The 16,680-nt window shown below is 40.9% G+C and overlaps 1 protein-coding gene across 1 annotated transcript in view; it reads right to left on the bottom strand.

The window, feature by feature from the left end:
* Positions 1 to 753: 753 nt before the first annotated feature.
* copa (COPI coat complex subunit alpha) overlaps positions 754 to 16,680 on the bottom strand; it is a 29,986-nt gene continuing 14,059 nt past the window's right edge. The window contains exons 14-30 of the mRNA XM_083992126.1: positions 15,768 to 15,993; positions 14,285 to 14,423; positions 11,446 to 11,608; positions 9,994 to 10,140; positions 7,950 to 8,139; positions 6,675 to 6,770; positions 6,476 to 6,564; positions 6,241 to 6,364; positions 5,435 to 5,524; positions 5,204 to 5,307; positions 4,334 to 4,480; positions 3,448 to 3,588; positions 2,516 to 2,698; positions 2,292 to 2,402; positions 1,593 to 1,754; positions 1,300 to 1,494; positions 754 to 1,171 (exon numbers count right to left, since the gene is read on the bottom strand). Of these exons, the coding sequence (XP_083848252.1) occupies positions 1,112 to 1,171; positions 1,300 to 1,494; positions 1,593 to 1,754; positions 2,292 to 2,402; positions 2,516 to 2,698; positions 3,448 to 3,588; positions 4,334 to 4,480; positions 5,204 to 5,307; positions 5,435 to 5,524; positions 6,241 to 6,364; positions 6,476 to 6,564; positions 6,675 to 6,770; positions 7,950 to 8,139; positions 9,994 to 10,140; positions 11,446 to 11,608; positions 14,285 to 14,423; positions 15,768 to 15,993 (2,367 nt within the window). The 3' untranslated portion in view covers positions 754 to 1,111. The remainder of the gene's footprint in view (positions 1,172 to 1,299; positions 1,495 to 1,592; positions 1,755 to 2,291; positions 2,403 to 2,515; positions 2,699 to 3,447; positions 3,589 to 4,333; positions 4,481 to 5,203; positions 5,308 to 5,434; positions 5,525 to 6,240; positions 6,365 to 6,475; positions 6,565 to 6,674; positions 6,771 to 7,949; positions 8,140 to 9,993; positions 10,141 to 11,445; positions 11,609 to 14,284; positions 14,424 to 15,767; positions 15,994 to 16,680) is intronic.

The following is a 16,680-nucleotide window of genomic DNA, read 5'->3' on the forward strand; positions in this document are numbered from 1 at the left end:
ACTGTGATGACTCAGGGATTTTTTTTTTTTTTTTCTGTATTTAAAAAAAATAATCGGTCAGTTTAAATACATTTACCTGTAGCAAACTAATTAAAGTCCACCCAACATGTCCCCACCTTGTTTTTTAATCTATAACGCTATCCACACAGTCAACCTTGTCCTCACTTTATGACTGTAGTGACACAGGGATTTTTTTCTGTATTTGTAAAACATAATTTCATGGTCAGTTTTTCTTTGTTTTTTCTTAAAATAAATCTTTTTTTTAATTAGATTTTCAGTTCATATACAATAGTACTTGACATGTGTACAGTATATCGAGGTAATCTTGTTGACAGAAGAAAAAGTTTGGTGTGTTGAGAACGACAACAACCTTAGCCTAAGCCAGAACGGCCTTTCCACCCGCTTTCAAGAGAAATAGAGAAAGAAAGGAGAGAAAAATAAAACCATGACCACTAATGATGTTACAAATAAAATAGGAGTAACTAAAACAAACACATAAATGGTGAGTTTTAATATATTTACCTGTAGCAACCTAATTAAACTCCTCCCAACACATCCCCACCTAGTTTTCAACGTAACGCTATCCAAAGAGTCAACTTTGTCCTCACTTTATGGCCATGATGACTCAGCCCTGTTGTGGTGAACTTTGATTTAATCCTGTAGCACTTTTATACACCTCCACATCCTTCAGTGTCATAACCACAATGTGTTACATCCGGGGGGAAAACCACAGAAACACACATACGCACAATATTTCCGTTCATAATTGAGCCTTTTTATTTTTATTTTTACCCAGATACACGTATTGGAGCAGTGTTATTCATCTCATACAAGTCAGAAAAAGAGACAACAAGTTAGGTTTAACAGCTCTAATGAAGCCACAGCACAGAACTCATGCAGCAGCAGTTAAGAAAAAAAAGATGAAGAAGCTTTTTTGTGCAGGATAGATGAGTGAGTGGAAATAGATCAATGAAAGGATTTAATAGGTTTCACATCACTGTGAGCAAACATATATACTGTATTTCTGCTTTCATTTTTTCTCATGTGAAGAACTGTATTATTATTTCTATAGAGAGAGTGGATGTGTTTCATCTCCGCCACAACGTCCTCTTCAACGGAACTGAAGCGGACTCACACGCAGACCGATCACATCCTTACCGATCTCCGTCACCTGGAGAAACAAGGTGAGATTGGAGGTTTAAAGTTAGAAGATGCAGGTGTGTCTACTTAAATGGACAATGTATAGATTTGAGTCTTCTAGTTCATTGAATCAACAATATTTTTGTGTGTATAACGTACCTGTGTGACCCTGCAGATCTGGCCTTTGTATGGAGGACAGTAGCAGGCGCCGGACAGAGGGCACTTCTCCACAGGGCGTCCGCGGTACAGGGGGACAAAAGAGGCGGCGCACAGGTCAAACGGATTATGGGGGTCGTAGTTCAACTGGTGGGCGTCCGTCAGGGTCTTCTCACAAGCAGCCAGAATCTTACGGGTCTGAACGGCACAGAGAGAGAGATTAAAGATGAAATAAATAGCCTTGAACCGTCTTTTTAAAGAGATAAAACACTTCAATAGCTGTTGCAAAAACCAACCTGCTGTGCAACATCTGGCTTCGGCCCCAGCTCCAACAGGCGTCGCGCGAAGCCGGCTGCGGTCTTGAAGTTACGCAGTTTGAAGAAGAGGTTCAGAGCTGTGCGCAACACCAGCACCATGTGGACGGGCTGGAGATTACAGTGGGTGAAATAAGCAGCCATCTGCAAGAGGAAAAAAAAACAAAAAAAACACACAGATCAGAAAAAATCAGGCCAAGGAATGACACAACTGTATCACAACTTATCACCGAGGTGTAGGCCTACATTTACGCTGCATTAAGACAACTCGGAAGTAACTGAGAAGTCAAAACTCCAACTTGGAAATTTCTGACTGCATCACTTTACAGGTTAACTTGGAGGAAAAAAAAAAGAAAAGTTTTGCATATTGTGGCCGACCGCTGAACACGAATAATACAGTATATGCATCAGTAATTTATTCTTATTTTGAAAGCAGATGAAAATGCATGAAAACATTGACAAATAACTTTTATTACAATTCCAGTCACTCCCTTGACGATGAGGGGCGGCCGTGTTTTATTGCCGCCACTGACGTCAAGTCGGAAAAGTCGGAGCTCTGAGATGATACCCAAATTTCCGACCTTTAACTTCTGAGTTCAATTAATTTTTCACAACTTGGAGCTAGATTTTTTTCCCGAGGAGTCTTGGACACAGCATTAGACTATGACCACAGATCGTTACCTCACACAGCCTCTTCTGCTGGTCCAGTGTGTCTTTAGGCAGCTTCTTCCTCTCCGTCTCCATGGTCAGACCGACGATGTACTCTCTGCAGATCGTGATCAGCTGCTGAGCCTGAAACAAACACGAACCACAGTCACCAGGTGAACGTTTGAGCGGAAATACTTTATTTAACGAGCTACCAAAAAAACAAAAAACATTAAATTCAAACGAGGTCTGGTTCTCACCTCTGCGATCTCCTGCTTGTTATCAACCACCAGCAGAGGCACAGACAGCAGGATGGCTCTGAAGCGCTCGACGGCCTCCTCGAAGCGCCCGGAGGTGGTCATCTGGTAGCACTGCTGCAGGCGGGAGATGAGGTCGGAGAGGCGCAGGCCGACAGCGGGAAGGCCCTGCTTCGCCCCACAGTCCTGCAAAACAATACAAAATAACTCGCACATTAGACTCGTTAGATTTGAAGAAGATGAACATAACAACAACAACTCAGATATCCTAAAGAAAACTAGAAAATAAAAGTATGTCAGTGTCCAAAACCAGACCAAGGTCGTTACCCTTTAATTGTCGGTGCAAGCTATTTTTAGAACGGCGGAGCAGAGCCGCGAGCTGCTCAGAGCTACGCTACGGAGGCTAATAGGATCATCAAACTCATCAAATACACAATCCAACAACTCCAAAATGCTCCGGTGGACAAGTTGTGACCTGCACATTCACCACGCTATGAGATAATAACACAACGTTACCAGACAGAGTTGTTTTAGAGGTAAATGCAAAGACTGCTTGCCGAAAAACTGCCCCCGATGGGAACGCGCATCAGCGGTTTTGTATGAATTTGCCTCTAAAACAACTCTGTCTGGTAATGTTGTGTTATTATCTCATAGCGTGGTGAATGTGCAGGTCACAACTTGTCCACCAGAGCGTTTTGGAGTTGTTGGATTGTGTCTTTGATGGGTTTGATGAGGGAAACCAAGAAATCCCATGAGTCTCCGTAGCGTAGCTCTGAGCAGCTCACGGCTCTGCTCTGCCGTTCTAAAAATAGCTTGCACCGACAATTAAAGGTAATGAACCTACTGCTATGACTATAGGGATTATGGCAATGGGCCAATTTGCCGAATATGTTGAACTATCCCTTTAATAAATGACCAATAACTATCAGCTGTACCTTCCAGTTCCTCTGGGGGTGGCTGCGCAGACAGGGCAGGGACGGCAGCCCCAGGTAGCAGGTGCGGCCTCGGGACAGCGTCTGCATGAACAGCGTCTGGTACGGGCCAAAGTTCACCACTCCCACCTGGTCGTGGAGCAGCTGCAGCGAAGAGGAGGAAACAGGAAACATCAGTATAAACGTGCCAATGAGAAAAATCATGTCAAATTATAAAACGGAAAGGTGAAATCCGGCGATCTGATTGGTTGTTAACCGTGGTATAATGAGCATATACCACGGCTACTATTCTAAAGCCTTATCACAGCGTAGGCTATCACTCCGCGTCAGGCACGTATGACTGGTATGAATGGAAGTTGGTGTCATGTATCATGACAACGGACTGTTGCAGTCCGTAGCCAAAGACAGCTGATGTTTTTACGATGTTAAAAAATGGACTAAAGTAGTTAAATTCACATGTTTAAGGTGAACTTTAACCTCCGGGGAGAGTTAACAATGGTAGAGGGGACTGAGCAGTGACTTTCACCTGAAAACAAGCGGAGGTAAAGACAAGATGCAGAGCTACTTGGAGCTAACGTCTGGAGAGGTGGGACTATTTTTTTTCACAGTGAGGCTATTTTATTGGATAATATGTATTTCTGGTTGAATAAAACTACATGAAATTGATTGCGTATCCCTCTTTTATATTGTCATTATTGGTAACCGTTTTATAAAAGCAATATATCACTCCAGTCCGTGGTATATGCTCATTATACCACTCTAAGGGGGTTGAACAACGCCCCTTAGCCGTGGTATAATGAGCATATACCACGGCCTGTCGTGATATATTGCTTAATTATATGACCAGCGCCGATTTTATAGAAAATAAAGAAGCAAAAAAGTATCTTACTCTCATGGCAGTTTCGAAGGATCCGGCCAGGACGTGATCCACCGGCAGCTGAGAGTTGTTGCACCACATCTGGGTCGGACTCATGCCCTTGGTCGGCGGCACGAAGAAGCCGTCTTCCGCTCCTCCACCTGCACCAGACGGCAAGTCCTGAAGGGGCAGAAACAAGAGAAACGGTTTCATTACAACATCTGCAACATCTACCGTCGGTAAAAGCGGAGGATGTTTTTTTATTTTATTTTTTACATATTTATTTCAAAACAAAGCCCAGACAACACACATACAACACAACCAAAACACAAGGTCACTCTCCAAAACCCCTCCCCCCCCACAGTCATCTCATTAGTTTACATCATTTATCTCTCCTCCTCTCTGCTATACATTTCAAACACTCCTTTTCTAAACTTACTTTTAAATTGATTAACACTTTTGCTGAGTTTAATCTCTACATCCAAGCTATTCCATAGAATAACCCCTCCGACAGAAATACACATACTTTTAAGAGTCGATCTTACACTTTGCTGTTGCAATTTGAGTTTTCCTCTTAAGTCATATCTTTTACAACCTTCCCTCTCATGAAATCATTTTTGGATTATACAAGGAAGAAGATTACTTTTTGCTTCATACATGATTAATGCAGTTTTAAATTTTACCAAGTCAAAAAATGTTAACGCAGATGCCTTCAAAAAAAAGTGGCTTAGTGTGATCATTGAACCTAACATTAAAAACTGTTCTTATGGCTCGTTTTTGTAATATGTACAGAGGCAACAGGTTGGTTTTATACGCATTACCCCAGACTTCCACACAGTAACACAAATATGGCAAAACCATAACACCAAACAAAAGGATGTGTAACGATGTCGCTCCTCTCACCAGCTCCGGAGGAAGGTCGAGGTCCTCCTCCACCTCCCAGCCTCCTCCCTCCTCTCTCGCTATCCCTTCCTCCCCTAATCCTTCCTGGGCGTCCATGAAACCATCTGAGAGACAGAGAAACACGGGGGAGAGAGAATTAATTATTATTTAATTTATTCAATTTATACAACGCTGTACTGTAGTGCTGACGGTGTGGTCCTGTTTTAAAGAATATTTCTAAGTGTAATTCACCTTCGTCCAGCTGGAGCTCGGCATCGTCTCCCCAGCCCTCGCCTCCTGTAGCTTCCATGTCCGGATCGGCGGCCATCTGACCTGCCTTCCCTACAATAGAAAAAAAAACAAAAAAAACACGGTTCTCACTCTGACAGCAGGTTTCCACAAATAATCTGACTTTACTTTGACTTTCAGCACATTAAAAAAAAGAGAAAACACTTAATCAAACGTATTACAATTGACCAATGGTCTTTATTGAAAGGGGAAAATAATTATTTGATCCCCCGCTGATTTTTTAAGAAGTGAGAAATGGATGGTCTATAGTTTTTATGGTGAGTTCATTTTAACAGAAAGAGACAAAAATATCAACAAAACATCCAGAAATAATATCATCATATAAATGTTGCATCATAAAAATGCTAATTTACATTTGATAAAGTGAAATAAGGGTATAAAGGGATAAATTATGACAAATTTATCATAGAATAATGCTTTTGTTTTTGTTTTTAAACCACGCTCACTGCAGCTCCTCTATCTGTCACTCAGCAGAGGAGAGAAAAACCTAATGCTCATGGTCCAATACTGGAAACACTCATCAAGCATTTTGGAAAATGCATCCTTGGTGGGGTCTGAAAAAGTCAAATTGAGCTCTGGTAGCTGATGTCACAGTGTGATAAATAATTGCCCGGGGCAGCTCAAGCTTTTCCAGGACATTTAACTTTTTTTAAATCTCATTTTCCATGCGTTTTCCATGAGGCGTGGGAACCCTGCACAGGCATGTATGTACAGTATCTGTGCATGTGTTATGTGTCTTGACGACTCACCCTTTGCTGCGATGGCTCCCTCGAAGAAGCCCTTGGACACGGTGAGCAGAGGCCAGTTGGTGTCCAGAGGGTTGATGGGAGGAGGAGGCTGCAGCAGCTGAGCGTTGGGATCAACCTCTGGCACCTGAGTGACAGTGTTCACCGTCATTATCACCATTAAAGTTGTGTATTTATTTTATACAATAATGAAGTGGTTTTACGGAGACAGGATGTTTCCTCTTCCCCCCACACTCACCGTCTCCTTCTCCGGGTCAAAGGTCTCCTTCAGCGCCTCGGCCTCTTCGTCCAGCCCGTGTGTGGCGGCGGTCAGGTAGGCCAGAGACTCTGCAAACATGAACACACACACACGTTTACAGGTGCAGAAGAAGAACGGAGAAAGGAAAATATCCACCGACTGAACCTGAACTATTAATGCTGAATGATTTCTGACTCACTCTGTCCACAGTTCTTGAGGATGCGGACCCTCTCGCTGACGTCTCCCAGGTAGAGCGCCGCCTGGTAGTGGCCGCTCATGTCCTTCCTGATCTCAGCTGCACACAAACACAACACACACATACAGTATTTAGGCTGGGACGATATGCTTTTCTCCCGATTCGATTCTTCTATGATTTTTTGGATGCCGATTCGATTTAAATTGCGATTCTACAATATTGCAGATTTTCTCGATTTTTAGTTTTAGCATTTTTAACACCAGTGAAACAGTTGAATGATTATGATTGTCTACAGACTATTCCAGGAACCATATTTCCCCCCAAAATACACATCACATGTAAGTCAGTTTTTAAGATATATTCAGCAGCAATATACGTATATGTTTACTCTCTTTTCAAAAGCCTGGACTGCATAAAAGAGGCAAAAATAAAAGAGTATAGAAAAAACAGGCTTCAGAAACCTTTCTGACAAAATGAGACATAGACTGAGGTAAACTGCTACATTTTAACATTTATCTGCACACAAATGCTGTAGGAGCCTATAAATTAACATACTCCATTATAAAGTGAACGTAAACCCTTTTCAAAACCCAGAATCTCTGTATGTAAAAAAGGCGAACAAATGCACATTGCACAATATTTAAAAAAAAAAAAAAAAAAAAAATGATTTTGAAAAAAAAAATCAATTTAAAAATCGTCAAAAAAATGTGAGCTGAGACCCCCCTTCCCCCCTCTGGTCTTGTTTTCTTTGGTTTATGTTCCCTGTTTGGGTTTTTACTACGTACTGCAAACTGTGGATGGCATATAACCATTTGATAGATCTAACTAAGTTATGCTTCAATGGCACTTTTTTCCTTTTGCATTTGTGACAGTTGATGTATTTTACTTACTTGCCTTTTGTATTTCTATTATTTATTTATTTTCAGTCATATCTTCATTTTATTTTTATGTTTTCATTTTATTATCATTTTTACTCGGCATATTTGTGTGTGTGTGTGTGTGTGTGTGTGTGTGTGTGTGTGTGTGTGTGTGTGTGTGTGTGTGTGTGTGTGTGTGTGTGTACATGGGTATGCACTTGTTTATACGGTAATTACTTTATTTATGTGCTGTTGAATGATGATTGTTGTCCTCGAAATCTCAATAAAAATTTGATCACAAAAAAAAAATCGTCAAAAATATTGCGATACTTATGTGAATCGATTTTTTCTCCCAACCCCTAGTATTTAGATAAACTCTAAGAGAACACAACAAACAACAACTCATCCACCGCTCGCTCACCGATCTTCATCATCTTGCGCAGCTTGGCCAGGTTTCCCGTGATGAGGTAGAGGAAGGTGAGCTTGTCGAAGTTCTTGGTCCTCTGGTAGCACATCTCCACGACCTGGTGGTGGCCCTGCAGCAGCGCCGCCTCGCCCAGACGCTCCCAGCAGCTGCGCTCGTCCAGAGCCTTGGCCGCCTCCAGCGCCACCTGGAGGTAAAGAGCAGCACAGGAAATGATGAAAAAAAAAACAACTTAACCTACAGCTTAAGCCAAGTTAAATTTAATACTTTTTAAGACTTTTTTAAAGCCACTTGAAATTAAATTTAAGACCGACTTCACAATAAACACAAATGCAGAAAAGAAAAAAAAAAACACCACATCAACTACATGGGGTTATAGGGACAATTTTTGAGATTTGAGACTAATTACAATCATAAAATACCACTTACCAAGTGTTAACATTTTTAAGACTTTGAAAAATTGATTTAAGACATTTTAATGCCAATTAAGGCCTTGTTTTTAGATTAATGAATTCAATGCCTTTTAAGACTTGTTAAGGATCCGTAAGGACCCTGTTAACCCTCCTCTTGTCCTTCTCAATCTGTTCCCTTCCTCCATCCTTCCTTCCTTCCTTCCTTCCTTCCTTCCTTCCTTCCTTCCTTCCTTCCTTCCTCTTTTGATCCAATTGACCAGATCTGTTCCCTCTCCCTCCCTCCATCTTTCTTTCCTCCCTTCTTTCCCTTCTTCTTTCCTTGAACGAATCCACCCTCCCACTCCATCTTTCTTTCCACAATCCTTTTCCCCTCCCTTCCTTCCTTCCTTCCTTCCTTCCTTCTTCCTTCCTTCCTTGAACGAATCTGTTCCCTCCCTCCTTCTATCTTTCCTCCCTTTTCCCCTTCCTTCTTTCGTCCCATCTTTCCCTTTGTCCTTCCTTCCTTCCTTCCTTCCTTCCTTCCTTCCTTCCTTCCTTCCTTCCTTCCTTCCTTCCTTCCTTCCTTCCTTCCTTCTTACTTCTTCCTTACTTTTTGACCCAATTGACCCAATCTGTTCCCTCCTTCCTTCTATCTTTCCTTCGTTTTCCCCTCCTTCCTTCCTTCCTTCCTTCCTTCCTTGACCTAGGAGGACAACAGGAGGGTTAAAGGGCAATTCCGGGCAAATTCAACCTGGGGCTCTAGTTTCGTAGTATTTTAGGTCTAAAAGAATGAATCTGAAAATGTATGCAGTAGTTCTCTGTCCCTGCATCGCCACAGCAGCCTTTAATGGGAGCGGACGGATCTTAGGCTGTTTACATCTCACAAAACTGCAATTGTTTTCCACAGACAACGTCAGATGGCTTCAAACATACAACGAGGGGTTTGTTCACTCCAAGAAAGATGACATGTTTGTAAACTGAGCTGTAATACAAAGTCTCGAAGTCTCACGCAAGAGTCAAGTTGACGTCTCACTATGTTTACAGGTCGTCTGAAGCTCCCGTTTGTTTTATCAACAAAGGAATATCAACTCAGAAGAAACGACGTGTTCGTAGCAGTGAGGGTAAATCTGGATAATGTTTATTATACCAGTAAACGTGTCAACTTGGCTCCATTGAATTTGCCTGGAATTGCCCTTTAAACTTAAACTTTAGTTATTTATATAGCACTATAGGACTTGAGGATAGGAAAAACATGTGACATTTATATGTAAGCCAGGTAAATAAAATAAAAAAAATGTATAAATCTGATAAAAAATGTGAAAAGAAGGAAAAGATAAAAGAGTCAGAGAAATCTAGTTAAGTCTCAAGTTAAGACTGAGACTAATATCTTAACATATTGATACTTCAAGTGTGATTCTTATTGCTGATGAGTGTTACTGTTTCGTTGTCGAACTATTTATGAAATTTGCTTATTGTTTAGTGTTGTTTAATAGATGAAATGCCACGTGTGATCTGCTGCAACCCAATTTCCCCATGGGGACAATAAGTTGCTGCTACGACTGAAGTTAAAAGTACAAAGTCTTGGGCCTACGCCTATGTACGTACATAAAAGAAAAAAGACACAAGTAGTAAATTTAACAGCGACCCACCTCGATGTTGCCACACTCCAGAGCCAGACTGAAGCGCGTCTTCTCGTCTTTGACAAAGTGCAGCGCCACCTCGGGGTAGCCCTTCTTCTGCAGGTAGGCGATGATGGACTGACCCACCAGCTTGGCGTTACGCACCATGTGGAGCACCTGGAGGAAACCACGGAGACAGGGATGATGACATCAGAACAAGCACAAGGGGGGAAAACACTCGGGTCAAGGCCATTGGTGAATGGAACAGTCTCCCTAATGACCCGAAGACCGACAAAAACTATCGCAGCTTCTATCTTGCCACAAAGAAATGACTCCTTTGCCATCAAAGTTGCCAACACTAGATGGCGCTGTCAGGCTCTCTGCCCGACTCATTGGGCTGTTTCTCTTCTTCGTTAGCACTTCTTGTCTCTGTTTTCATCTGATATCCATAGATACACCTGTCACATTACCATAGCTGGTAACTTTTTATTTTTTGTAACTGAGAACTACCATCGTTGGTATTACATTTATCAATGGAATAATCTAGAATTAGAAATCAAACTGTGCAACACACTTAATAGATTCAAAAAGTTATTTAAAAATAATATTATTAATAAATATAAAACTGATTTATAAATACCAGTGTGCTTATAAACTGCTGTATGTAGAATATGCAGGGTTTTTTTTCTTTTTGTTGTTGCTCTGTAAAAAAAATTTTAAATTGAGTGAACGAAAAATGTTAATTTAAGAAGGGTAGGCAAAATAAGCTGATGCTTCAGCCTACACCTTTTCGGTCAAAGTAAATTGTTTTGCTTGTTGTGTTTTTGTTCTGATTTGTTTTGTTTTGTATTTATACCTTTATATTTGTCTATTGTATTTGTTTTTATGAGACCGAAATAAACATACTAAACTAAAAAAAAATCTGCCACTGTGGCCACTTTCATGTTTTACTTATTATTACTTTATTTATTACTATCAATACTGTGAATAATCATGCTGCTATGAGCACTTTGCACTGATATGTCCACCACACATACAGTGTATGACAATCAACATCTTGCTGCTATAAGCACTTTGCCTACTATTTCTTTTTTGGTCTTCTGTGTTCCTCCACTCTGAATGAGGAGATGTATGTCTGTGTTTTCTATGTTGTCCCCCTGTTGTCCATGTGGCTACTTGTGCGGCGGTGTGTGTGTTGCCTCTGTGCCGTCCAAGAGTTCACCTGTGTCGTTCTATGTCTTGGGTTTCTCCTGTATTTTACTGTGATCTGTATTTTTCTGCGATCTGTATTTTATTGTGATTTGTATTGTGAGTTTTATGTTGGGACTACAGATGGAAATTAGCCCTAGTGGCTAAATCTGGTACAACCATCTCTTCTTTGTTCTAAAATTGATTAATGGTATTGTACACTGTCCTGTGATAATAAACTAAACTAAACTCAACTAATGTCTTTAAAAAAAATCCCATCGGAGACTGACTGACCTCATCGTATTTGCGGTTGACCAGCGCCAGCTTGAAGCGGTACTCTGTGGGGTCGATGGTGAGGACGCGCGGCCGGCACTCCCGGTCCAGGCAGTAAACGCTGTTGCCCCTCACCCGGGTCACGTAGATGGGCAGGTCCAGGGTCCTGATGATGCCATGGTCACTGCAGGGACGCCATGGAAAGCAGCATGTTAGGGAAATAATATAATAACATAATAATATTACAGGAGCTGTAAGTAAGATTGTGGCCAAAATTGTTGCTGCAGTCAAATTCAAAATACTGCAGCACATTGTTTTCCCTCCGCCTCCCCCCTGGAGTCGAGCTTTAACCTCCATCTTTGTGGCTCTGGTACCCCGAGACTCACTCACACAGATTGTGTCCGAAATCACCCCCTACTCACTATATAGTGACCACCAGGCCATTTTGTAGTGGTGTCCGAATGTTTAGTGATTATTAATGTTCACTATATAGTGCACTGAATCTATCCCACAATTCACCGCGAAATGTAGTGAGCATCCGATGGTCACTAACCGGAGCAAGATATCCCATCATGCATTGCGGTCACGGATCGACGCCGTTAAGACACCGGCCCAGAACGACCGGTGTAGCTATGCAGTAGTGCAGCAGCCTCTCAATAAATGTGTCCAGCTGCCAGAGTTGTCCGGTCGCGGCTTCCACAGACTCCCACAACAAACGTCAGAGCAAATTTCCTAACAAGCGTTATAAACTGACCACAGACTCTGGATAGCGAGGCTCATTTCTGTTAGCCCGTCTATGGTGTTTTACATTAACGTTAGCATTAAGCTAGCGGACGTTATGCTTAGTTGTGACACTGGCTGTGTGTGTTTTGAATGTTGTTTCAAACTATGTGGGTTTGATTGAACATCTTTGATGCTTAAATATATATATATATATATATATATATATATATATATATATATATATATTACCGCTTAATATATTGCTTTACTCCTCTACACCGGCCGTTACCATGGTTGTATCCATGGTACCTGCACTGGCCGTTATGATCGCGGTCGGAACGTTTTAATTACGCGACGTAATACGTCATTAACTGTGCGGCGGAGTAGTGTCCGAAAGTGTTTTTTTATTTGACCAGTGAGTCACTATATAGTCACTATATTGAATTCACTATATAGTGAGTAGGGAGGAGCGAATGAGTGAGTGATTTCGGACACAACCACAGTCTCTACGCCACTTGAACCACGATAATGTAGCAACCGGTAGCAACAGAAGGAAATGGAGCGGATAAAGCTGCTTACATGCACTGGGAAAACAGATTATTGTGCAAAAAGCCACTGTAGGTGTGAGTCCAGTAGGGCTGTCAGGACACGTGCCTTCCGCAACAACGTAAATTAACGTAGTGCGTTGCGACGTTCTCAGTAGTAAACATGTTGATAAAACAAACTATTTTGTTGTTGCTGTGTGCGAAGTACAGTAGAGCTGCAGCTTAACATTTATGAGTGGCGTGTTTTTTTTTTATTGCCCGTTTATTCGGCTGGGGCGGTGGTCTACGTGTTCCCACACTACACGCATGAGCCGATCACGGATCAACTGTGATCCGTTGCACCACTACTTATATATTTCGATTGGCTTTCTCGAAGTTTTATATTGAGTTGATAAAACGTATGTGTGTTGCAAATGCTACATAACAGATTTGGTTGGAATGCCCTTTAGTGAACGAGGTACATAATAATAAAATGGCACAGGTGTATATAATGAGCTTAATGAATTCAACATTTGAATATAATTTGAATATAAGAAGCATTAGAAATTCTTCTCTGCTTTCAGCCGTCACCATCTTTCAAACGCATCTCCTCCTATGTTTCAAAGGAGGTTAAATCGAAAGCAACTGGACTTAGTTATTTGTCTAGGAAGACGTTTCACCTCTCATATTACAGGAGCTGTAAGTAAGATCTCCTCCTATGCAGATCCTGGTTTTGTTTCTGCTTTTGTTTAAGTCGTTTCTGAGAGTCAAAGCGACAGCTTTTAATATTAGTAACATAAGACATGATCTTCAATGCTTTAGTGGTAACTGTCAACCTGGATGCCCAAATGCTACTAACTTAGTGATTCATAGAGAGCAGTGGGTGAACAACAGGCCAAAACACAAAATCAAAACATAAACATGATTTGAGTGCTGTAGATAAAATCTCAACGTTTAAATGTGAATATTCTGTCTGTACCATTGTTGTTAGATCAGTATTTTAAATTAACATGTTTCCTGAGTCTCTGGTGACATATTGGATGATTTTATGATTACCGGCTTGGGCTGCAACTAACGATTATTTTCATTATCGACTGATCTGTCGATTATTTAAACGATTTATCGATTAGTTGTTTGGTCAATAAAATGTTGAAAAATGTCAATCAGTGTTTCTCAAACCACAAGATTGCATCATCAAATGTCTTATTTTATCCACAAACCAAAGAGAGACTCAGTTTATTGTCATAAAGTAACAAAGGAACCAGAAATATTCACATTTAAGAAGCTGAAATCAGAGAATTTGGACTTTTTTTCTGAAAAAAACTACTCAAACCGATTATTCGATTATCGAAATAGTTGATGATTAATTTAAAAATCGATTATTGTTCGATTAATCGTTTAATTGTTGCAGCTCTATTACCTGCCATACATTTCTTACACATATAGCTCCTTTAAATCATATCTGTGGACTAATAAAATACATCCATACATGAACCAACCACCAGTGAGTCAGTTATTTTACAGCTCCAGTCTTGCTGCTCTACATGTGGCATTCCCTGATCAAAGGTCAAATACAGGTGAGTGTGTTTGAGTGTTTCTCTGCAGCACTTTACCCGGACGTGAGGGCGTATTTGATGTGGTTGGAGGTGGTGTAGATGAAGACTCCGCTCTCGTCCCAGGCGCCGCTCTTCACGCGGATGTTCTCGTGGATGTTGCAGAGACTCTCCAGCTTACGGTTGCAGATCATGATGGCTGCAGGATACGAAGAGACACAAGGTGATTTAGATTCAGATTTAGATAGATACAGAGATGAACGTCAGGTTTGAACTATCCGGTGGAGGTGCCGTCTTGATGTGTGTTTTTGCACTTGTTTGAATTAATGAAACCACATTTTTTCCTCCATGACACAGAATCATCTTTCATTAGTTTTAAAGGGATAGTTCCACACATTCAACACAGCTGTCCAAAGCTACGGTACGGAGGCTAATGGGATTTCTCGGTTTCCCTGATCAAACTCATCAAATACACAATCCAACAACTCCACAACGCTCTGGTGGACAAGTTGTGACCTGCACATTCACCACGCTATGAGATAATAACACAACGTTACGAGAGAGAGTTGTTTTAGAGGTAAATACAGAGACTGCTTGATGAAAAACTGCCCCCGACGGGAACACGCATCAGCTGTTTTGCATGAATTTACCTCTAAAACAACTCTGTCTGGTAACGTTGTGTTATTATCTCATAGCGTGGTGGATATAGGGATTATGGCAATGGGCCAATTTGCCAAAATGTTGAACTATCCCTTTAAGCACAAATAATAAGAGCAGGGGCTTTTACAATGACTTCCTGTCTCTGCTTATCATCAGTCTGTCCGAACTGGGCTCGTAGCTCAGTGAGTTAGAAACGTTTCAGAGCTTCGGCCTCGGCAGCACAAACAAGATAAAGACGTTGTGTTTTCTCTGATAAGCATCTCCCTCTCCCCGCGGCGGTGGATTATCCATCCATCCATCCATCCATCCACAGGGTTCCTACAGCTTAAGCCAAGTTAAATTTAAGACTTTTTAAGACTTTTCTAAAGCCACTTGAAATTAAATTTAAGACCGACTTCATAATAAACACAACTGCAGAAAAAAGAAGAAAAAAACCTACATCAATTACATAAGGTTAGGGACAATTTTACCCACTTTCCTATGTGGTCCAAGGTAGAGTGACTGCTACATGAACATTGGATTGTGTCTCTTTCCAGCTGTCCTTTCAAAATAAATGCATAAAAAGTCCGGAAAAAAAAAACACTGACTCGGGAGCTGGAGGCGGTGAGAAATTTAGCGTTGACGGCCGCCACTAACTTCTCTATGTCGAAATGTTACCAATTATTTTGAGATTTGAGACTAATTACAATCATAAAATCCCACTTACCAAGTGTTAACATTTTTAAGACCTTTGAAAAATTGATTTACCGGTAAGTCATTTTAATGCCAATTAAGGCCTTGTTTTTAGATTAATGAATTCAATGCCTTTTAAGACTTTTTAAGGATCCGTAAGAACCCTGATCTTCCTTATCCATCCATCCATCCATCCATCCAGTCGACTCACCGTGTTTCGCCAGCAGCGCCACGTGGCTGGTGTCGGAGCTCCACACCACGTACTTGACCTTGGAGATCTTGACGGTGGCCAGGGAGCGTTTCTGCTGCACGTCGAACAGCGTGACCCCGTCGGCGTCGCGCAGCAGCAGCGAGCCCGTCCCCGCGTAGAAGATTTCCTCGCAGCTCGGCACCTGGACCTTCTTCACGATTTCATTCTTCAGGTTCTTAATCAGCAGCTGCGAAGGACGGAAGGAAGGAAGGAAGGAAGGAGTTCATTTTAGAGGAGCTGATCTGTAACTCACTTCATCTTTTAGTGAGCGGGTGTCTAAAATTTGTTTCATAGCGAATAATAAAAACTTTCTTTCTTTCGTTTTTGGCATAATGCTCATCATGAATTTAGCTACTTAGGAATGTCACGATTATAGATTTTCTTGGTACGATTATTGTCTGAGAAATAATCACAGTACTACGATTATTATGCATTAATTACACTGTTAATGTGTAAAATCAAATATATAGTCAAAATATAATTACATTACTAATTATTTACACAAAATATTTTAAGTATCTATTAAAATATGTTTATTAATTATTAATCCCCCAGGGGAAGTGTTTGAAATATTACAGTCTTTAATTGCCATCTATACCAAATGTTGACATTTATTTAAAAAAAAAAAAATTTTAATTACAAATGACATTCTAGCATTTCAATTCCTACCAATTCAATGTTACGTTAGGTAAATGGACCAGTATCTGTGCATTTACCTTTACTTTGGCGCACATCTGCCGATACGGTTCAGACTTAATCTTTTTTTTTTTTAAAGTGACGGTATTCAGGAATCTTTACGATCAATTTATTGTGGTGTTTAATACCGCGATTAATTGTGAAAACAAGTAACTGTGACATCCCTATTCCCTAGCTG

This window comes from Trachurus trachurus (genome assembly GCF_905171665.1).
Source record: "Trachurus trachurus genome assembly, chromosome: 17".
Taxonomy (NCBI): Eukaryota; Metazoa; Chordata; class Actinopteri; order Carangiformes; family Carangidae; genus Trachurus; species Trachurus trachurus.